The sequence below is a fragment of the Capricornis sumatraensis genome, chromosome 8 (assembly GCF_032405125.1).
Source record: "Capricornis sumatraensis isolate serow.1 chromosome 8, serow.2, whole genome shotgun sequence".
Lineage (NCBI taxonomy): Eukaryota > Metazoa > Chordata > Mammalia > Artiodactyla > Bovidae > Capricornis > Capricornis sumatraensis.
The window spans coordinates 22,311,408-22,328,054 of record NC_091076.1 but is presented as its reverse complement, the minus strand read 5'-3'; the positions used below and the strand labels follow the sequence as shown (position 1 = coordinate 22,328,054).

Below are 16,647 nucleotides of genomic sequence, written 5' to 3'. Positions count from 1 at the left end.
TAGGCTCATATTTAAACTTTTATACTTTTTTAATCTCCTCCTTTTATTCTCTTACTTATATCATGCATTATATTTTAAGAGAGCAAATTGATGTATATTTTGAAGTTAATTGTGGGGAATTCCCTGGCAGTCTAGTGGGTAGGACTCTGCACATCTACTGTAGTGAGCATGGGTTCAATCCCTGGTCAGGGAAGTAAAATCTTGCATGCTGTCCAGCATGGCCAAAAGAAGAAAATTCAGGTGTGAATACATATGTGTGCTGTGGCTCTTCTCCACATTACCTTTCTCATGTTCCTAGTACACTACCTGATGTGCCTTTGTATCTTGATCCTTACTAGGAATAAAACATCTCTCTACACAAGTTGGAGTATTGAGATTTCTTACTTCTACCTTGTTCCAACTTTATATTGCATTTGAGTTTGATTGTGATCCACTTCATGGATCACAGCCTTATCGTGGTGAAGGGGCTGTGTAACACAGTGAAGCTATGAGCCATGCCATACAGGGCCACCCAAGACAGATGGGTCGTAGTGAAGAGTTCTGACAAAATGTGGTCCACTGGAGGAGGGAATGGCTAGTATTCTTGCTGCGAGAACCCCACGAACAGTATGAAAAGGCAACAAGATATGACACTGGAAGATGAGCCCCCCCAAGGCCAGAAGGTGTCCAGTATGCTGCTGGAGAAGAGCCGAGGACAATTACTAATAGCTGCAGAAAGAATGGAGCCACTGGGCCAAAGCAGAAACAGTGCTCAGTTTGCAGATGTGTTTGGTGGTGGCAGTAAAACCCAGTGTTGTAAAGAATGGTATTGCATAAGGACCTGGCATGTTAGGACTATCAATCAAGGTAAAGTGGACGTAGTCAAGCAGGAGATGGCAAGAGTGAACATCGACATCTTGGGAATCAGTTAACTAAAATGGAGAGGAAAGGGCGAATTTAGTTCAGACAACCATTGTATCTACTGCTGTGGGCAAAAATCCGTTAGAAGAAATGGAGTAGCCCTCATAGTCAACAAAAGAGTACACAATGCAGGACTTGAGTGCAGTCTCAAAAACCCCAGAATGACCTTGGTTCATTTACAGAGTAAACCATTCAGTAATCACAGTAATCCAAGTCTATGCCCCAACCACTAATGCCAAAGAAGCTAGTTGACTGGTTCTGTGAAGACCTACAACACCTTCTAGAACTAATACCAAACAAAGATGTCCTTTTGATCATAGGAGATTGGAATGCAAAAGTAAGAAGTCAAGAGATAAACCTGGAGTAACAGGCAAGTTTGGCCTTGGAGTACAAAATGAAGCAGGACAGAGCCTAACAGTTTTGTCAAGAGAACACACTGGTCATACCAAACACCCTTTTCCAACAACGCAAGAGATGACTCTGCACATAAACATCACCAGATGGTCTCCGTGCAGTCATGTTTGACTCTGTGGGACCCCGTGGACCGTATCCCGCCAGGTTCCTCTGTCCATGGAATTCTCCCGGCAAGAATACTGGAGTGGGTTGCCATGTTCTTCTCCAGGGAAATCTTCCCAACCTAGGATCGTACCTGAGCCTCCTGCATTGTAGGCAGATTCTTTACCATCTGAGCCACCAGGGGTTGCTATCCCAGATTGTCAGTATCAAAATCAAATTGATTATATTCTTTGCAGCCGAAGATGGAGATACTCTATACAGTTAGCAAAAAGAAGCCCTGGAGCAGACTGTGACTCAGATCATCACTTTCTTATTGCAAAATTCAGGCTTAGATTGAAGAAAGTAGGAAAAACCACAAGGCCATTCAGGTATGACCTAAACCAATCCCTTATGATTGTACAGTGGAGGATCGAATAGATTCTAGGGATAAGATCTGGTACAGTGCCTGAGGAACTATCGATGAAGGTTCATAACATTGTACAGGAGACAGTGACCAAAACCATTACCAAAAAAAAGAAAAGGACGAAGACAAAGCGGTTGTCTGAAGAGGCTTTACAAATAGCTGAGGAAAGAAGGAACACGAAAGGCAGGGGAGAAAGGAAAAGATATACCCAACTGAATGCAGAATTCCAGAGAAGAGCAAGGAGAGATAAGAAGTCCTCCTTAAACAAACAATGCAAAGAAATAGAAGAAAACAATAGAATGGGAAAAACTAGAGATCTCTTCAAGAAAATTGTAGGTATCAGGAGAAAACTTTATGTAAGGATGGGCACGATAGCGAGGACAGAAGCAACCTAACAGAAGCAGAAGAGATTAAGAAGCGGTGGCAAGAATACACAGAAGAACTATACGAAGAACTGTACGAAAAAGGTCTTATTGCCCTGAAAACCATGATGGTGTAGTCACTCACCTAGAGCCAGACATCCTATAATGTGAAGTCAGGTGGGCCTTAGGAAGCATTACTATGAACAAAGCTAGTGGAGGTGATAGAATTCCAGCTGAGCTATGTAAAATCCTAGACGATGATGCTGTTAAAGTGCTGTACTCAGTATATCAGGAACTTTGGAAAACACATTAGTGGCCACAGGACTGGAAGAGATCAGTTTTCATTCCAATCCCAAAGAAGGGCAGTGCCAAAGAATGTTCAAATTACTGTACAATTGTGGTCATGTTACATGCTAGCAAGGTTATGGTCAAAATCCTTTAAGCTAGGCTTCAGCGATAGGTGAACTGAGAACTTCCAGATATAAGCTGATTTAGAAAAAGCAGAGGAATCAGAGATCAAATTGCCAACATTCGTTGGAGAAGGCAAGAGAATTCCAGAGGAATTTGTACTGTTGCTTTATGGGCTACACTAAAGCCTTTAACTGTGTGGATCACAACATACTGTGGAAAATTCTTAAAGAGATGGGAATACCAGACCACCTTACCTGTCTCCTGAGAAACCTGTATGTGAGTCAAAAGGCAGCAGTTAGAACTGGACACGAAGCGACTGACTGGTTCAAAACTGAGAAAGGAATGTATATCAAAACTATATATCATCACTCTGCTTATTTAACTTCTGTGCAGAGTACATCATGTGAAATGCCAGGCTGGATGAATCACAAGCTGGAATCAAGATTGCCAGGAGAAATATCAACAATGAGATATAGAGATGATACCACTCTAATGGCAGAAAGTGACAAGAAACTTCTTTCCTCTTTCCAGACAGTGAAGGAAGCTCTTTAGAGCTTCTTGATGAGGGTGAAAGAGGAAAGTCAAAAAGCTGGCTTAACATGCATCATTTGAAAACCTAACGTGACATTCAGTCCTATCACTTTATGGCAGATAGATGGGGAAAAAGTGGAAGCGGTGACAGATTTTACTTTCTTGTGCTCCAAAATCACTGCAGACAGTGACTGAAGCCATGAAATTAAAAGGCACTTGCTCTTTGAAAGGAAAGCTACAACAAACAGGCAGTGTATTAAAAAGCAGAGATATCACTTTGCCAACAAAGGTCCGTATAGTCAAAACTATGCTTTTTCCAGCAGTCATGTACAGATGTGAGAGTTGGACCATAAAGAAGGCTGAGCACTGAAGAGTTGATGCTTTTGAACTCTGGTGTGAAGAAAACTCTTGAGTAGTGTCCATTGGACAGCAAGGAGATCGAATCTAAAGTCCAAACCTAAGTCCATCCTAAAGGAAATCAACCCTGAATATTCATTGGAAGGACTGATGCTGAAGCTAAAGCTCCAAAACTTTGACCACCTTATGCACAAAGCTGACTCACTGGAAAAGACTCCGATGCTGGGAAATATTGAGAGCAGGAGGAGAAGGGGATGGCAGAGGATGAAGTGGTTAGATAGCATCACCAACTCAGTGGGAGACAGTGAAGGACATGGGAGCCTGGCATGCTGCAGTTCATGGAGTCCCAAAGAGTCAGACATGACTTAGCAACTAAACAACAACAACATACCATAAAAGCTATTTTTATGTTCTAGACTGTTTGAGGAATACTCCTAGTAGACTTATAGCTCAAGAAAGAATGGCAGGTGTGCTGAACAGTTATAAGAAAATCCTTGTTTAGAGTGGACTTGTCACCTCTACTGGAGGTGACAGAATCTGGATGAACTTAGTCGCACGTCAGGTTTCTTGTACTTTTCCAGGGCCTGATCTTTGAGCCTTTGTAGGACAGCTTCCTGGTTTTTAGTATATACCTGTATTAATCTAACAAAGGAAGCCCAGAATTCCCCTGGAGTAAACAGGCTGCTACAAATGGATGGAAGCCCAGAATTTTCAGCAGACCATGCATTATTGAAGAGGTGTGTGAATTGACCTCATACTACTGTTCAGAAAATAGCAGCTCATTTGTTTCAAAGTCATTTTTAGCAACTGACATTATCAGCATACATCTATAAGTTCTAGTCTTGAATTATATTGCTTTTTAAAAAACATTTACTTATTTGGCTATGTCAGATCATGGTTGTGGCATGCAGGGTCTTTCGTTGAGGTGCACGGGTTCTCTCATTGTGGCACGCGCTTGGTAGTTGCAGTGCACAGGCTTAGTTGCTTGGTGGCATGTGGGATCTTAGTTTGCTAGCCAGGCGTTGAATCTGTGTTCTCTGCATTGCAGGGTGGATTCTTTACCACTGAACCATGAGGGAAGTCCCGAATAGTTATATTTCTTAACAAAAGCTCTTACATTAGGATTTCTGACAATTTTCTCATTGTGCAACTAGAAGGTGTTTTTTGCTCTCTACTAGAAGGTGTTTTTTCAAAAAAGAAGTATAATTGATGTTCAGTAAACTACACATAAAATTTCACACGTACATAGACACACACATGAAATGACTATCATAGTCAAGACAGTGAACATACCTATCATCCTCAAAAGTTTCCTTCTGCCCTTGGTAGTACCGCTTACCTGCACAGCCCCCTCTTCCTCAGGCAGCTACTTGTTTGCTTTGTGTCACTGTAGATTAGTTTGCATTTTTGGAGTTCTGCAGCATGTACTCTTGTACCCAGCTCCTTTTATTTTAAATAAATTTTATTGGAGTGTAGTTGCTTTACAATGTTGTGTTTCTTGCTGTATAGCAAAGTGAATCAGTCATACGTATACATAAATCCCCTCTTACGGATTTCCTTCCCATTTAGGTTGCCAGAGAGCATTGAGTAGAGTTCCCTGTGCTATACGATAGGTTCTCATTAGTTATCTATCCTACACATAGTAGTGTATATGTGTCAGTCCCAGTCTCCCAATTCATCCCATCCCGCTTGGTAGCCGTGAGTTTGTTCTGTATATCTGTGACTGTATTTCTGCTTTGCACATAAGTTCATCTCTGTCATTTTTCTAGATTCCACATATAAGCAATATTATGCAATATTTGTTTTTTTCTTTCTGACTGACTTCACTTTGTGTGACAATCTCTAGATCCATCTATATCTCTGCAAATGGCACTATTCTGTTCCTTTTATGATTGAGCAATATTGCATTGTATATATATATATCACATATTCTTTATCCATTCCTCTGTCAATGGACATCTGGATTGCTTCCATGTCCCGACTATTTTAAATGGTGCTGCAATAAACATCAAGAGTACATGCATCCTTTCAAATTGTGATTGTCTCTGGATGTATACCTAGGAGTGGGATTGGCCCAGTTCCTTTTTTAAAAAATTAATTAATTTTACTTTGTGGAGGCTGCACTGGGTCATCATTGCTGTGCATGGGCTTTCTCTAGTTGCAGAGAGTGGGGACTACTCTAGTTGCCGTGTGAGGACTTCTCATTGTAGTGGCGTCTCTTGCTGTGGAGCGCAGGCTGTCAGTGCGTGGGCTCAGTAGCTGCAGCACACGGGCTCAGTAGTTGCATCTCACAGGCTCTAGAGCATAGCCTCATGGGTTTAGTTGCTCTGCTGCAGTTGGACTCTTCCTGGATTGAACCCCTGTCCCCTGCATTGGCAGGCAGACTCCTATCCACTGTACCACCAGGGAAGTCCTGGCCTACCTCCTTTTATTCAGAGTAATTATTTTGAAGATTTGTCTTTGTTGTGGTGGTGTCAAGCGTTTATTCCTTTTTCTTGTAGCTAGTATTCCATTGTTTGGATATACCACAATCTGTTTCAAAGGTTAATGGACATTTGGGTTGCTTCCAGTTTGGGGCTAATACAGATAAAGCTGCAGTGAACATTCATGAGCAAGTCTTTGGAAATCTGTTACCTTTTCTCTTGGGTGAATACCTGAGAGTGGACTGGATCATCATGGTAGGTATATATTTCAGTATGGTTTTCTAAAGTAGTTGTACCACTTTATGTTGCCACCAGCAGTGTAAGAGAGTTCAAGTTCCCTTACATCATTGCCAACACTTAGTGTGATCGGTCTTTTTCATTTTAGCCATTTGAATAGGTATGTAGTGGTACCTCATTGTGGTTTTAGTTTACATTTCTTAAATGACTAAAGAGATTGTACTTTTGGTGTCATAGTTAAGAAATCATTGCCTAACTAAAGGTCACAAAAATTTATTGATGTTTTCTTCTAGAAAGATTTTCATTGTGGGTTTTACATTTAAGTCTGTGATCCAGTTTGAGTTCATTTCACACGTAGTGTGAAGTGGTTTTTTTGTATAAGGATATCCTCTTGCTGAAGTTATTCTTTCTCCACTGCATACTTTAGTGCATTTGTCAGAAATCAATTGTCCAACGAATAGTAAAAGAGAAGATTGATAAGTTGGACTTCATCAAAATTAAAAACTATAAAGAAGGTGAAAAAAACAACTAAAGATGGGAGAAATTATTTGCAAATCATATATCTGATGAGAAACTTGTAGTCAGAATATATAAAGGGACTCATAACTCAGTAATAAAAAGATAACTCAATTAAAAAGTAGACAAAGGATTTAAATAGACATTTCTCCTAAGGAAATAATATATAAATGGCTAATAAGCACTTGAAAATACACTCAACAGCATCAGTGTTTCTAATGAATATTCAGGGTGATTTCCTTCAGGACTGATTGATTTGATCTCCTTGCTGTCCAAGGGACTCTCAAGAGTCTTCTCCAGCACACAGTTTGAAGGCAATTCTTCTGTGCTGAGCTCTTTTTATTGTCCAGCTCTTACATCCATACATGACTACTGGAAAAACCATAGCGTTGACTATATGGATCTTTGTAGGCAAAGTAATGTCTCTGCCTTTTAACAGTCTAGGTTTGTCATTGCTTTTCTTATAAGGAGCAAGCATCTTTTAATTTCATGAGGATGTTGATCAAGTCTATTTCTTTGCCATGTTTAAGCCTGGTTTTTCTATCAATAATTGAGAGAGGATATTAAAAATCTCTGCCTTAACTGTGGATTTATTGTAACTTCTTTGCAGTTCCATATGCCTTTGCTTCATGTATTTTGAAGCTCTTTTATTAGATACATACATGTTTGGGATTGTTATATCTTCTCAGTTAATTGACTCTGTAATTATGAAATAACCTTTATCTCTGATAGTTTATTTGTTCTGAAATCTACATTTTCTGATAATAATATAGCTATTCCAACCTTCTTTTAACTAGTGCTACAATGGCACCCCACTCCAGTACTCTTGCCTGGAAAATCCCATGGACGGAGGAACCTGGTAGGCTGCAGTCCATGGGGTCACACAGAGTCAGACACAACTGAAGCGACTTAGCAGCAGCAGCATATATTCTGCATTTCTTGTATTTTTAATCTGTTTCTTTTCATTTAAAGTGAATTTCTTGTCAGCAGTGTGTAGTTGAGTCAAATCCTACAATTTTCATCAAATCTGACAATCTCTTCCTTTTAATTGGGTGTTTACACTATTTACTTTTAACATGATTATTGGTAGAGTTTGATATATTATCTTGCTGTTTGTCCCATTTCTTCTTAGTTCTCTTTTTTCTCTTTTTATACTTGTTTTGAATTACTTTTATATCTTTATGATTCTAGTGCATCTCCTTTGTTGGCCTGTAAGCTATGACATTTTTGTTATTTTATTGGTTGTTCTAGGATTTATAGGGCTTCCCATGTGGCTCAGTGGTAAAGAATCCACCTGCTAGTGCATGAGACGCAGAGTCAATCCCATGGAGTAGGAAGCGGCAACTCACTCCATCTTGCCTGGGAAATTGCATGGATAGTGGAGCCTGGCAGGCTGTAACCCATGGGGTTGCAAAGAGCTGGACACAACTGAAGAGACTGCGCATGCACACACAGGATTTATAGTTGTATATTTCTTAACTTTTCACACTCTACCTTTAAATGATATTATACTACTTCACATATAATATAAAAATTTTAATATAAGAATCTTAGAGTAGTGTACTTCCATTTCTCTTATCCAGCCTTTATACTATTGTTATACATTTTACTTTTACATATAAAATACACTGTTATTTTTGTTAAAGAAGTCTGTTATTATTTAAAAGAGATTTAACTAATAAGAATCTTATATATATTACCGAAAATACAATTTTGTTCTTGTCTGAAAGATAGCATTTAACGTTTCCTGCAATTGTGGGTGTACAGGCATACCTTGTTTTACTGTGCTGCACCTCATTGTACTTGGTAGATACTGCATTTTTTTACAAATTGAAGGTATGTGGCAACCTTGTGTTGAGCTAGTCTGCTGATGCCAATTAGTTTTAAATTAAGGCATGTACACTTTGTTATCACACACTTAAAAGACTACAGTGTAAACAGAATTTTGTATGCACTGGGAAACCAAAAACTTTATGTGACTTGCTTTATCTCAATCTTCCCTTTATTACAGTGGTCTAGAACCAAGCCTGTACTGTCTCTGGATTATGCCCATACTGGGGATGAATTCTTTCAGGTTTTGTACATCTAAAAACAACTTGATTTCATTTTTTTCCCTTCTTTAATTCATTTATTTATGTGACATGGTTTTTTTCTTTTGATGGTAAAAAACATATAATGTATAATTTACCATTGTAACCATGTTTAAGTGTATAGTTCAGTAATGTTAATAAACAAATAAACATACCTATATTGTTGTGAATATAGTATGAGGTGATAATCTCATTGAAATTCTGATTTGTATTTGAATGAAGATTCATGATGTTGAGCAGCTCTTCTTATGTTTGTTGGTCGTTTATAGATGATCTTTGAAGAAATATCTATTCCAGTCCTTTACCCATTTTTAATTGGATTCATTGCTTTTTTGTGTTCCTTTTAAATTTTTGGATTTTCTCCCTGTGGTTTATTTTGGATAATTTCTATCATTATGCTTTCAGATTTAGTTTTGCAGTGTTTAACGTGCTAGTAATCCCATCCAGTGTATTTTTTTAAATAAAGAATTTATTTTTGTAGAGCAGTTTAGGTTCATGGCAAAATTGAGAGGAACGTAGAGCAATTGTTCATATGTACTGTCCCTTGACATTCAGAGCCTCCTCCATTATCAACATCCCCCTCCAGTGTGGTACAACTGTTAACACATGATAAGCCTGTATTGGTACATCATTATCAACCAAAGTTTATAATTTGCACTAGGGTTCACTCTTGGTCTTGCACATTTATGGGTTTGGGCAAATGTGTAATGACTTGTATCCATCATTAAGTATCATATAGAATAGTTTTACTGCTCTAGAACTCCTTTATGCTCTGCCTGTTCACCTTCTTTCCCTCTCTCCAACCCCAGCTTCTGGCAACCACTGATCTTTCACTGTCTTCATTGTTTTACTCTTTCCAGAATGTCATACGGTTGGAATCATACAGTATGTAGCCTTTAGAGATTGGGTTCTTTCACTTAGTAATAGGCATTTACATCGAACATCTCTTCATGGCTTGATAGCTCATTTCTTTTTAGTACTGAATAATATTGTGCTGTTTGAAAGTACAACAGTTTATTTATCCGTTCATCTAATGAAGGACATCATGGTTTCTTCTAGCACTTGGCAAATAAACTATTGCAAACATCCATGTGCAGGTTTTGTGTGGGTGTAAGTTGTATAAATACCAAGGGGCACCGCTGGATTGTGTGGTGTTTGATTTTGTCAAATGCTTCCTCTACATCTTTTTATAGAATTGTGGTTTTTCTTATATAGCTTTTGAAGTGCTCTATTACATTAATTGATTTTTTTCATGTTGAACCAGCCTTTCATTCTTGGCCTAAATTCCTTTTGATTGTGATATATATGTGCATTGTTAGATTCGACTTGCTAATATTTTTGAGGATTTTTGCCTCTTGTTCATGAGAGATATTGGTAATACTTTCTAATATCTTTATCTGGGTTTGATTTTAGAGTAATGCTGAGAATGATTTTAGAGTAATGCTCACAGAATGAGTTAAGCGTGCTTTCTGTTTCTGTCTACTGAAAGAGATTGAAGACATCTGGTGTAATTTCTTCCTTAATTGTTTGGTGAGCCCATCTGGGTCTGGTGCTTTCTGTTTTGGAAGGTTACTAATTATTAATTCTATTTCTTTAACTTATAGACTTATTCTCCAATGTATTTTTTATTTCAGAAATTGTAGTTTTCATCTTGATAAGTTGATTTCAGTCTTCTTTATGTCTGAACTTTTTGAACATATAGGATCTATTAATAATTGTACTATCTTGTTTTAATGTCCTTCTATGCTAGTTCTAATCACTGTCTATTCTAGGTTGATTTTGGGTGGTTGATTACTCTCTTCATTATGAATTGTATTTGCCTGCCTCTGCATGCCTGGTAATCTTTCATTAGACGTCCAACGTTGAATTTACCTCATTGGTTGGTTACTGGTTATTTTTGTATTTTTATGATATTTTTCTGAGCTTTGTTTAGGGATGCAGAAGGAAATGGTAACCCACTCCAGGATTCTTGCCGGGAAAATCCCATGGACAGAGGAGCTTTGAGGGCTACAGTCCTTGGGGTCACAAAGAGTCAGATGCAACTGAGCAACTAGCACTTTTGTTTAAGTTACTTTGGGGCTTTGCTTTTACAGTGTTGGCTGTGTCTGGAACAATTGTTATTCCCCACTACTAAGGTAAAGTCTTCCTGAAAACTCTACCCAGTGCCCGTACATTATGAGTGTTTCAAGGCTTACGTGGTGGGAACAGTCTCCATTCTGTGCTGTGTGAGCGCAGGACACTGTTCCCTGTTACTCTTTAGGATGGCCCTGTCCTTGGTCTCAGATCGTGTCCTCACATACATGCTCAGTGTGCTGCTGGGTATTACAAGGAGACCCCCTAGGTCTCTGGGGTTCCCTCTCTGAGCAGCCCTTTCCCCTGGGTTTCCTGTCTTAAGTACTCTAGTTGCTTTGTGTCCCTGTACTTTGAGCGTCTTCTCCCCAACTCAGAAAGTCTCTCAGGCTCCACCTCAACTCTCCTGCCCTGTGCTGCTGCTGCCTGGAAACTTTGAAGGCAGTGAACTTGGGCACTTGTAGGACTCACTTCACTTGTTTTCCATCTGTCAAGGATCACTGTCTTTCATTGATGAATATCCAGTGTCTAGAAAACCATTGGTTTTTGTTTGTTTGTTTGTGGTTTCTGGGTTGATTTGTTGTTTTATTTATTTGGTTGTTTAAGGTGGTAGGGCAAATCCAGTCCCCGGTAATCCATTTTAGCTAAAAGGAGAAGTCCTATCTACTTGTAATTTTAACCTCAGAAAGTTCTTGTGTTAGAATTCTTCCAGGAACACTCTTTTAGTAGTAGCTATGAGTCATTTCCATTCAAGAGACTATGTGTACACATGAGCAATGAGATAAACTTAAATCAGCCAGCAGGGAGTTTTGAGGCTTTTCTAGGGTTGTTAAACTGATTTCCTGACTCCCCTTTTTCTGGGAATTTCTTGAGGTATTTGGATCTAAAAGCTAATTCTAAATAATGACTTGATGAAATTCCTAACTATGTTGATTTTATTCTCAGAATTAAGAAAAAGAAAGAGCAGCAACGTTATGCTGAAGAACAGAGAATATTAAGAATGAACTCCCATGAAGAGCCATGTTCAGGGGAGAAGATGAGTGAGATGTTAGCCCAACTACAGCTTGAGGAAATAAAAGGAGCCAGAGAAAAACAACAGCAGAAAGAAAAAGAATACCAAAGGTACTTTGGAAAGTTCTGCATGAAATTTTGGCCCTAGAGGAGACCTGTTAGGAAGTCGGTGTTCTCATTTTCCCTAAAATGAATTGACTGGTGTCTTCTTATGCTTCAGGAGGTACAGAACTTCATCACATTTCTTTTTTTTTAAGACTTTTTTTTTTTTTTGATGTGGGCTGTTTTTTAAAGTCATTATTGAATTTGTTACAATATTGTTTCTGTTTTATGTTCTTTGGCTGTTTTTGGCCATGAGGCATGTGGGATCCTAGCTTGCCGACCAGGGATCGAACCCTCACCCTGTGCCTCAGAAGGTGAACAGATTTCTTGATTGCCTAATACCTCTCTGGAATAGCACTGCATTTTTCCTTGTACTGCTTCTTCGTACACAGAGGAAGGATTGAAGCACAGTGATATGAAATAGTTTCACAGTTTGAGCTAGGAGTAAAATAAGGGCTCATGCTTATTCTCTTCCTAGTGGTTCACTTTGCTTGGTCATACTGTATTTTTATAGATATGTGGAAGCTTTAAGAGCCCAGATCCAGGAGAAAATGCAACTATATAATATTACTTTACCTCCACTCTGCTGCTGTGGTCCTGATTTTTGGGATGCTCATCCTGATACCTGTGCCAATAATTGTATTTTCTATAAAAACCACAAAGGTAAGTGTCTTCAAGGAATGGTTGGGGCCTGGTGGCAGATAAAAAATAACAAGAGTAAAAGTAGTGATTGTAGTAGAAATTTAGCATTTATTGACTAAGTGCTTATTATATATCAAAGACTGTTACACCCCCCTTTACATAACAACTCTGAGGCAATAAAAATAACTATAATGAGTTATATTTCTCTTTGAGATATGTTATCTTCTTGTCTTCATTTATGCTAGGGAAATAGTCCTAGCCCATTGTACAGTAATGAGACTAGGGTTGTAGGTCCTCCTATCAATGAAGAAGATTAGAGGTTTATAGCTATCTAAGTTAGGCCTCTGTCCAGTTGAATACCCTGTTATCCAAATTCTTAAATGTTATCTAACATAGACTTATCATCTGTATAATATTTATAATGTGCGTATATCCACATTAGACTGCCAGTTCTGCTAGGGGTCACTGAGAAACATGAGGACCAATGTAAACTCTGTTAAGAATACCAGCTAGAAGAAATGGAGTCATTTCCTGTTGTCACTCATATTTCTGTTTCCTGTCCATTCTTAAATATTGATTTACATAGTGTAGAGATTATAGAGGCTTCATACAAACACCGAAAATGGTGGTGGTGTTTGTATCCCTAATGTTCCATCTATGATATGAGTTTCTTATCAGTCCTGTGAATTATGTTTTAAAAACACACATCTGATTGTGCCGTTCCCTTATCATCAGACCTGTAGGACTTACCACTGCAATACAAAATAGAGTGTATAACCGGCATGTTTTCCCTCTGGCTCCAGGCCATACTCCAGCCATATCGAACCTGCTATTGTCTGTACACCACATTAAAAAATATATATATATCCTGTACCCCCACACACTCATTTCTTTGCCTAGAAGGCCTTCTTTCCTTTACTTCTATTAATCCTTCAAGACCATCTTAAATGTTACCGATTCTTTTTTTTTTTTTGGAATGTTGCCACTTCTCGGAATCTTTTTCATCCTCTCCTAGTTTTTTTTCATTTTGAACTTCATGCTGTGATGACATTTTGTATATGCCTCTGGTTTGGAAATAGTACACTGTAATTTAATTTTTGTGTCCATCCTCTCATGATCTTTTCTTTAATCACAGAGTACTTGGCATGTGGTAAATACTCAATACTTATTCAATGGATTGTTAAAGTTAATGCCTATAAGACTGGGCAGAGAAGCAGTACTAATAGGAAGAGGTTGGGAGAACTTTTAGAATCCTGCTTCATTCATCACTATGCTAATCTTTATTTGCAGCGTATACCCGGGCCCTACATTCAGTCATCAGTTCCTGTGACATCCCTGAGGGGAACTCAGATCTTCGAGTTGCCATTCATAATTTTGCTTCTGCACATAGACGGACTTTGAAAAACCTGTAATAAGTATCTGAAATCAACCATTAGTATTTCAACCTACTTAAAATCTACCCCAAGAGATTATTTTAGGAAAAACTGTCAAAGTGTATAAGATGTGTAATTTGGAAAGACTGTCCCACACAATTGGTGTCTTTTTAATTAAATCATGACCATTATTTCACTCTCTGCTTGGGACCAAGATTGAAAATTGGCTTCCAGACTTGTCTCATTACTGTAAACCATCTGGTACCTATTGTTTTAAAAATGATCACTCAGGCTGGTGAGGTTTCTCTCACTTTGCTCTGCTCTGCTCAGAAGATATTATTAGAAATCTTTGAGATTATCTGATTTATTATCTTTATATAACTGTACCACTTGAATCTTGACAAAATTGAAAATGTTTGGATGAAGAAGAGGAGATGAAGAAATGAATTTCTGAGCACCAGTGGCCATCTGTATTGCTGTTAGCTTTTCTAGTTGTGTACAGCAGTTAGAGATGAGAACAATCTGAATTTCATGTATGTTTTTTCCTCAAAATTTTTTCTCTCGTGTTTTTAAGTTTATTACCTCTTTCCCCATTCAGTGATGATGAACACAGGACTTTTTAATTTTATAATTTTTATAGCAAAAAAGGCAAATAAACCCTCTGCCTTTTGAGCGTGTTTTATGTGAAATAATTGTGAGTGACATTTCAAAAAGTGAATCTGAAGTCAAAGAGAGTAAAGTCCTACTTTATTTTTCTATCTCTAAAAAATCTGGTGAATGCCATACCTACAGAGCAGGTGAAATAAAAATTGCTATAGTTAGTATGAATTTGTTATTTCTTTACAGTGTTTCTTGACACAAAATATGAAAAGTTTTAATATTGTGAATTAAGGAGAGGTACTGAGATTTTCTTTTTCCTGCTTCTAATGGTCAGTGTTGAAAAAGCACTGAAGTTATGTCTCAGAAAACACCTAAACATCTAACCAGGTCATTGAAAATAAGTGTCAGAATTACTCGTGTGACAAGATTGACTGGTTATTTAATCAGATTAATTATCCAATTCAGTCAAAATCCTTATGCAACTAAATCCTTGCTTTAGCCTTTCTGAGTTGTGTTTTTTAACACCTTTGTTGAGATATAATTCATATATCATTTGATTCACTGACTTGAAATGTACAATTCAGTGGTTTTTATTATACTGTATGGTTGTACAACTGTTACCACTATCAAAGTTTAGAACACTTGTCACTCTGAGGAGATGCCCAGGTGATCCAGCAATCCCACTGTGGGTATATATCCTAAATAACTGAAAGCAGAATCTTCAACAGATATGTTCATAGTGGCAAGAGGTGGAAGCAACCTAAATTTCCATCAACAGATGCGTGTTAAACAAAATGTGGTGTATACATACAACGGAATACTCTTCAGCCCCAGAAAGGAAAGAAATCCTGTCATGTAGTGTAACCTGTATTAGCCTTAAGGACATTGTGCTAAGTGAAGTAAGCTAGGAACAAAAAGACAAATACTGTGTGATTCCACTCACACTAGGAACCTAGAATAATCAAATTCATGCAGACAGAAAGTAGTGATGGAGACTTCCCGGTGGTCCAGTGGATAGGAATCCACCTTCCAATGCTTGAAACACAGCTTCGATCCCTGGTTGGGAAACTAAGATCCCACATGCTGTAGGGCAGCCAAGCCCGTGGGCTGCCCCTGCTGAGCCCTCGCATTCTAGAGCCTGTGCTCCGCAACAAGAGAAGTGTGCATTCGCAACTAGAGAAAAAGCCCGTGTGCTGCTATAAAGACCCAGCACGGCCAAAATTAAAAAAAGGAAAGCAGAGTAGTGCTTGCCAGGATCTGGGGTCAGGAGGACATGGGAAGTGAGTAATGAGTAGAGTTTCAGTTTTGCAAGATGAAGAAGTTCCAGAGGTCTCTTTCACAACAGTGTGAATATAAATACACTTAAGATACACTACTGAAAAGTATACTTAAAATTGGTTACAGCTGTAAATTTTATATAGTTTTTTTCTAACAATAATCAAATTATTTTAGTATAGAAAAGAAAAATCCCATACCCACTAGCAGTTGTTTCTCATTCTCTCAGCCAATCACCAGCCCGCTTTCTGTCTCTATAGATCTGCCTATTTGGGACTTGCCATATAAATGGAGTCATGTAATAAATAGTCGTTTGTGACTAGAGTCTTTCATTTAGTATCATGGTTTAAAGATTTCTCTATGTTGTAGCTTGTATCAGTAATTCATTGCTTTTTATTGCTGAATAATATTCCACTCTGGATATACTCTATTTTATTTACCCAGTTGATGAACATTTGGGCTGTTTCTATTAATTAGCTACTGTGAATAATGCTGCTATGAACATTTGTTTACAAGCTTTGCTGTGTTTTTATTTCTCTTGGCTATATACCCAGGAGCGGATTTGCTGGGTCATATGGTAGCCTAATGTTGAACATTTTAAGGAGCTGAAAACTTCTACAAAGCATCTGCATCATTTTACATTCACACCAATTGTGTATAAGGGTTCAGATTTTCTTCACATCCTCCAACTCTTATCCTTATCTATCTCTCTGATTATAGTCATCCTAAAGCGTATGAAGTGGTATCTCATGGTGATTTTGATTTTCCTGATGACTAACAATGGTGAGCATCTTTATTTTTCTGATGGCTAACGATGGTGAGCATCTT

The 16,647-nt window shown here is 38.2% G+C and overlaps 1 protein-coding gene across 1 annotated transcript in view; it reads left to right on the top strand.

The window, feature by feature from the left end:
- CCDC15 (coiled-coil domain containing 15) overlaps positions 1 to 14,545 on the top strand; it is a 48,981-nt gene extending 34,436 nt beyond the window's left edge. Inside the window, exons 14-16 of the mRNA XM_068978450.1 lie at positions 11,762 to 11,938; positions 12,444 to 12,592; positions 13,862 to 14,545. Coding sequence (XP_068834551.1) covers positions 11,762 to 11,938; positions 12,444 to 12,592; positions 13,862 to 13,983 — 448 coding nt within the window. The 3' untranslated portion in view covers positions 13,984 to 14,545. The remainder of the gene's footprint in view (positions 1 to 11,761; positions 11,939 to 12,443; positions 12,593 to 13,861) is intronic.
- The last annotated feature ends 2,102 nt before the right edge of the window (positions 14,546 to 16,647 follow it).